Source organism: Vanellus vanellus, assembly GCF_965231255.1.
Source record: "Vanellus vanellus genome assembly, chromosome: 1".
NCBI classification, from domain to species: domain Eukaryota; kingdom Metazoa; phylum Chordata; class Aves; order Charadriiformes; family Charadriidae; genus Vanellus; species Vanellus vanellus.
In genome coordinates, this window is record NC_138905.1 from 222,105,455 (window position 1) to 222,112,028 (window position 6,574).

Consider the following 6,574-nt stretch of genomic DNA (forward strand, 5'->3'; position numbering starts at 1 on the left):
CCAGCCCCGCCCCCTTTATGGGCGTGGCCTCGTCCCGGCGCGGCCGTCCCCTCCGCGCATGCTCCGCGCAGGGCGGGCGCTCCCAACTACTTCCGGCGGGGTTGTACTTCCGGGTGAGCGGCCGGCGGCGGCCGGTGCCGCTTCTGCTGTGGGTATCCGTTTCCCCCACTCTCCCCTCCGCCATGTCCACCCTGTTCCCCTCGCTGCTGCCCCGCGTCACCGAGTCCCTCTGGTTCAACCTCGACCGGCCCTGCGTGGATGAGACTGAGCTGCAGCAGCAGGAGCAGCAGCACCAGGCCTGGGTGGGCCGCGGGGGAGGGGGGAACCGGGGGGAGACACCGGGGCCCAGGGGGGTGGGTGTGCGCCCCGCAGCCCTTTGCGGGCCGTTCCCTCGGCTCCCGGGAGCTCCCCGTTGCCTGGAGGGGAGGGTGGGTGGTTTAATTGTGGAGCTGGTGCTGAACCGAGGCTTCTTCAGCAGCCCCTAATTAATTAATTAACCTTCTCCCGGGGCCAGGGGAGCGATTTCCGATCCTGGGAACTCACCGGTGTCCCGGGACCGGCAGTGGAGATCGGTGCCGCGGCCCTGTGCTAGTATGGGGGAAAAATACTTTTTTTTTTTTTTTTTTTCCACACAGTTTAATCAAACAGATGTATCTCTGTGATTAAATTACTGTAATGAAATAAAATAATTTAAATCAATAATTAAAGCCCCGTCCCCCGGGAGAAGCTCCCAGTCCCTCTGGGTGGGGGGTGCAGGAGGATTTTAATTGAGCTTTAATTATCTGCAGCTCGTCTGGCTGAAGGAACGCCTCGGGTTGGGCTTCTTGGCTTTTATAAAATAGAGAAAACCTCTATGTTTGAGCTCTGCTCCCGCTCCTGAGGCCCCGCACGGGGACACCCCCTGCCCCGGGGTGGGGGCTGCATCCCTGGGGCCCCCCGCCAGGCTCCAGGGGGTGCAATTCCCCCCTGCCCTGCGCGCCCCCCGCCTGGGGACACTGTGGGCAGCGGGACTCCTCTGCCAGCTGGGAATCGCCGCTGTTAGGCAGCGTGGTGAGCGCCGGAGGGGCCGGTTTGCCACCGGTGAGCTGCACTGGGGGGGGTCACAGAGCTGTCGGAGTGCTCACCTGCCTCCCCCCCCCCCCCCCCCCCTTCGTCTTTCTTCCCTCTACAGCTCCAGAGCATCGCTGAGAAGGACAACAACCTGGTGCCCATCGGCAAGCCGGCGTCTGAGGTGGGGGTGGGGGGCATGAGGGGTCCCCACCCCTATGTAATGTGGGGGAGGGGGTGCGGGGTGGGGAGCGAGGGGCTGGCGGGGTGCTGGAGCTGTTGTACCCGCAGCATTACGACGAGGAGGAGGAGGAGGATGACGAGGACGATGAAGACAGCGAAGAGGACTCGGAGGATGACGAGGACATGCAGGATATGGATGAGATGAACGACTATAACGAGTCTCCCGACGATGGGGAGATTAATGAGGTAAGTGAGGGATGGGGGGGGCACCGGCCTGTGTCCCTGCCCCACTGAACCCCCAAATGGAGGGGGTGGGGTGTGGGGGAGCCTGAGGGTGAACTCCGGGGGGGTTTCCTCTTCTCCCCCCCCTCTCTCCGGGTCTCCCTGCCTTGGGGAGGGGGGGAAGGGCCGGCAACTGGGCCCTGCTCTGCCCAGGGGGGGCGTCTCAAACCTTTCCCCTCCCCAGGTGGACATGGAGGGGGCAGAGCAGGACCAGGACCAGTGGATGATCTGATCCCGCTGTGGCTGAGCCCAACCAGAGCCCGAGAACTGGAGGAGGCCGGGGTAGAGCCCTCCCCCACCGCGGTGTGGGGCTGGGGGGGCCGTTTGGTGAAGCTCCTCCTGCTGTAGCCACGCTGGGAGCTGCGTGGGGCAGGGGGGCTCGGGGTGAAGCTGCCCGGGGAGGGGGGCAGAGAGATGCTGCTGGGGCGGCGCAGGGGAGCATGTGGCTCTGTGTGGCACACAGCGTCTGTTCTAATAAACTCATTTTTTAAGAAATCAGCCCCCAAATCCGGTGTTGGGGGCATTGCACCTGCCAGGGAGCACCACACTATTTGCCGCGCTTCCCCGGGGTGTCGTGTGGACATTCCTTGGCTCAGGCAGGAGCCGTGTGGGGCGCAAACTCCCCTCTTCCTGCCTGCCATGCCGCCCCCACCGCTCCCCACCACAAACCAGAGCAGCCACCGCCTTTCCTCTGCAGCACGTGTTTATGGCTGAGCGCGGTGAGTTGAGGACCCGCAGTCCCTGCCCGGCTCAGCGGTTGCCGATGTAGCAGAGCTCGGCGATGCCGTCGGGGATGGCGCGGAAGTACTCCAGGCTGGCGCGGTGCACCTTGCAGCGGTATTTGCCGCAGGTTTTGGCATACTGCAGGAAGTGGGGCGCACCGGGGAAGAGGACGTTGTCGGCCAGGACGGTGGCCCCCTCGGCCAGCAGCTGGTGGCTCTCCAGCAGCTGCAGGTCCCGCAGGTAACAACGCTTCCAGTGATCCATGAAGACAAAGTCGGCCTTCATCAGGCCGTGCTTCTCCCTCAGCCGGGGGATCACCTCCTCCGAGGGGCCCACGATCAGCTCCACCTGCGCCCGGTGGTAAAGGTGGTAGACACCAGTGGGTGGCACCGGGGCCGGCATGGTGACGTGGACAGCGGGGTCGAGGGCACCCTCAGCGAGATTGCCCGTGACACCGAGCCGAGTGGGGCGGTGACACACGGGGGGGGATGGGAAGGCATCCAGAGGGACCGGGACAGGGTGGAGATGTGGGGGTGTGTGAACCTCATGGGGTTCAACATGGCCAAGTGGGGGGTCCTGCACATGGGGGGGGCGACCCCCGGTGTCCATACAGGGTGGGGATGGGGGGATGGAGAGCAGCGCTGGGGAGAAGGGCTCGGGGGTGTTGGTGGGTGAGAAGCCCCCCAGGAGCAATGTGCGCTGGCAGCCCAGCGAGCCCCCGGCACCCCGGGCTGCATCCCCCGCAGCGTGGCCAGTGGGGCGAGGGGGGGACTGTGCCCCTCTGCTGCGCTCTGCTCTGCTCTGCTCTGGGGAGACCCCCCCCAGTGCTGCCTCCAGCTCGGGGGCCTCAGCACAGGAGAGACATGGAGCTGGTGGAGCGGGGCCAGAGGAGGCCCCGGAGCTGCTGGGAGGGCCGGAGCCCCTCTGCTGGGAGGACAGGCTGGGAGAGGTGGGGGGGTTTAGTCTGGAGAAGAGAAGGCTCCGGGGAGACCTCCGAGCCCCTTCCAGTGCCTAAAGGGGCTCCGGGAGAGCTGGGGGGGGACTCTGGGTCAGGGAGGGGAGCCGTGGGACGAGGGGGAACGGTTTCACACTGACAGAGGGGAGATTGAGATGAGATATTGGGAAGAAAATTCTTCCCTGTGGGGGCAGTGAGCCCCTGGCGCAGGGTGCCCCGAGAAGCTGTGGCTGCCCCATCCCTGGAGGTGTTCAAGGCCGGGTTGGACGGGGCTGGGAGTGACCTGGGCTGGGGGGAGGTGTCCCTGCCCGGGGCAGGGGGTGGCACTGGGGGGGGTTTAAGGTCCCTTCCCACCCAAACCATTCTGTGACACCCCCCAGCCCCAAATCTGGGGTGCTGGGCTGCCAACCCACCACCCCTCTCCTCCCCGGCAGTGGGGGGCAGAGCCGGGCTCTCCCCCTCCCGGGCGCGGTGCTCACCGTCTGTTCGTCGAAGCCGGCCAGGCGGATGACCTTCTCGGCCACGGCAGCGTGGTGGGGGTCCACCTCCACGGTGTAGAGCCGGCCGCCCGGCGGCAGCCCTTGTGCCAGCAGCACGGTGCCGTAGCCGCAGTAGGTGCCCAGCTCCAGCACCCGCCGCGGCGCCCGCTCCTCCAGCAGCCGCTCCACGATCCGCCCTGCCATGGCCCGCAGCCGTCAGCGCCCCGCCATGCCCGGGGGGGCTGCACCCACCTCCCCTCCACCTTCCCGGGGCAGGATCCGGTCCCTGGGGTTGCCGGCAGCGGGGGGAAGGTGCCGGATGGTTCCCCAGAGGGGCAGAGGATATGGCACCGCAGGAGGGAGGTGAATGGTCACACCAAAGCTCCCCTGTCCCCATCCAGCCCCTCCTGAGACATCCCCCCCGTGTCCCCAGCTGTGGGGGTGCCATGGCCGTGCTGGGCATGTGAAGCCCTGACAGCAGTGCTGTGACCATAGTGGCAGTGCCACAGCTGTGCCAATGATGGCATGGTGGCACCAATGGTGCCACGGCCATGCCAGTGGTGCCATGGCCACACCAACAGTGTCACAGCTGTATCCATGATGCCATGGCTGTGCCAACAGTGCCATGGCTGTGATGATGGTGCCATGGCCATACCAACAGTGCCACAGCCATGCCAACAATGCCATGGCCACACCAATGGTGCTGTGGCCATGCCAATGGTGCCATGGCTGTGTCAGCAATGCCATGGCCAGGCCAACAGTGCCACAGCCGTGTTGATGGTGCCACTGCCATGCCAACAATGCCATGGCCATATCCACATGTGCCATGGCCATGATGATGGTGCCACAGCTGCATCCATGATGTTACAGCCATGCCATGATGCCAGGGCCATGCCAACAGTGCCACGGCCATACTGGTGGTGCCACAGCTGCACTGGGGGTGCTGTGGCTGTGCCAGTGATGCCATAGCTGCCACACCAACAGTGTCATGGTTGTGTCAATGGTGCTGTGGCCATGCCAACAGTGCCATGGCTGTGCTGATGGTGCCATGGCTGTGTCAGTGGTGCTGTGGCTATTCTAATGGTGCTATGGCCGTGCTATGGCCGTACCAACAGTGCCATCGCAGTGTCGGTGCCACAGCCATGTCAATGGTGCCATGGCAATGACATTGGTGCTGTGGCCATGCCAACAGTGCCATGGCTGTGCCAGTGGTGCCACAGCTTTGTCGATGGTGCCATGGCCATGCCATTGGTGCCATGGCCACACCAACAGTGCCGTGCCCGGTGCCAGGAGCCCCGCGGGGCAGGCGGGCGGGCAGGCGAGGGTCATGCTCACCTTTGACGGGCCCCACGCAGCTGAGGTGCTCGCAGCGGTAGCACCACTGGTCGAAGGTCTGCAGGATGTGGCGGGGGTCCCCGGGGATGGCGTGGGCCAGCAGGTACTGGAAGGCGCGCTGCTCCCGCGGGACGCCGGTGAGCCGGTCCCGCAGCCAGCCCACCAGCACCGCCCGGTACAGCAGCACCAAGTAGTGCCGGTAACGGATCAGGAGGGTGACGAGGAAGGGGAGGAAGGCCAGGGCGATCGCTGGTGACACCATCGCGGGGAGGTCAGGCTGTGGAAAAGGGGTCCCCCACGAGTGATGCTGGGTGGGGAGGGTCCTCCCAGGGTACCAGCCCACAGCTCCCACTCATGCCATGAGCTGGCAGTGCTCTGCACCCCCTGGGAAGTGCCTCTCCGGTGCTGCCGTGACGGTTTGCCGAGCCCTGGGGCTGCAAGGCTGGGACCGGACCCAGGATGGAGCACACCAGGGTGCTCTGGGGGTCCCTGCGCCGGGGCTGAGGGGTGCTGGGGAGTCGGGCTGTGGGGCTGCTGGGGGGAGCACTGCCCAGCACAGCCTCTTGCCCCCCCCCTTGGCCCAGTGCCCCATATCATGCGCCCCATACGGCACCCCACATCCACTCCCCGCACCCTGGGATGTTGGGGGTCCCAGCCGCAGCGAGGGGACAGGGGACGTGGGGGTAGCACCTACCTGTCCCCACGCTCCAGGCAGGCAGGAGGCAGGCAGCAGGCAGGCAGGGCTGCGTGGCCCCGAGCAGTGCTGAGCCCTCCTGTCCACTCAATTATTGATGGTGACACCTTAGCCACAGCCGGCACCGGCTCCGGTTACCGGGCTGAGTGGGGCTGGGGGGTGGCCATGGGGCTGCAGGAGGGCTCCTGGGGCTGGGGTCCTGATACTGGGGCTGGGGTCCCCATACTGGAGCTGGGGTCCCCATAGTGGGGCTGGGGTCCTGATATTGGAGCTGAGGTCCTGATACTGGGGCTGGGGTCCTGATACTGGGGCTGGGGTCCCATCACTGGGGCTGGGGTCCTGATATTGGAGCTGAGGTCCCCATAGTGGGGCTGGGGTCCCATCACTGGGGCTGGGGTCCTGACACTGGGGCTGGGGGCGTACACACCAGAGCCGGGGGTGGAGGCTGCACTGGGGGGTGGCCACTGGACTCAGGGCAGGGCTGTGGCGGGGGGCAGCAGGCGGTGCCCATCAGGGGGCTCCGGCCACTCCAGGCCCGGGGACTCCTCCTCAGCCTCTCAGTGCGCTCTGGGGTGGGGGGTCCCCACAGTCCTGCCCACCCCCGCGGGGCCTCAGCCCCTCTCCCCGCTGCCTCCCACGCAGCCGGAGTGACGCGCGGTGTCGCGCCGGGCTGAGCACCGACGCACTCGCCACAGCCATGAGCCCCGCGGTGGCTCAGGGCTCCGTGCTCAGGGCACGCGGGATTTGGGGGGCTCAGGGCTCGGGGCGCTGGGGGGGCACGGGGGGAACTGGGGGGCTCAGGGGGTCCGGCCGTGGGGGGAACTGGGAGCACTGAGAGGATCTGGCGGCCACTGGGTAGAACTGGGAGCACTATGG

General features: G+C 66.4%; 2 protein-coding genes across 2 annotated transcripts; one reads left to right on the forward strand and one right to left on the reverse strand.

Annotated features, from left to right (window-relative positions):
* The first annotated feature begins 102 nt into the window (after window positions 1-102).
* Window positions 103-1,932, forward strand: ANAPC15 (anaphase promoting complex subunit 15). Its single transcript, XM_082495916.1, has 4 exons — window positions 103-302; window positions 1,172-1,231; window positions 1,339-1,476; window positions 1,697-1,932. Exons 1-4 carry the CDS (start codon window positions 183-185, stop codon window positions 1,742-1,744), a joined length of 366 nt encoding a protein of 121 aa, XP_082352042.1. The 5' UTR covers window positions 103-182; the 3' UTR covers window positions 1,745-1,932.
* A 330-nt stretch (window positions 1,933-2,262) lies between these two features.
* Window positions 2,263-5,266, reverse strand: LOC309685949 (transmembrane O-methyltransferase homolog; the record flags this gene model as incomplete). Its single annotated transcript, XM_082498438.1, has 3 exons — window positions 2,263-2,583; window positions 3,670-3,866; window positions 5,005-5,266. 3 exons carry the CDS (start codon window positions 5,264-5,266, stop codon window positions 2,263-2,265), a joined length of 780 nt encoding a protein of 259 aa, XP_082354564.1.
* Window positions 5,267-6,574: the final 1,308 nt, after the last annotated feature.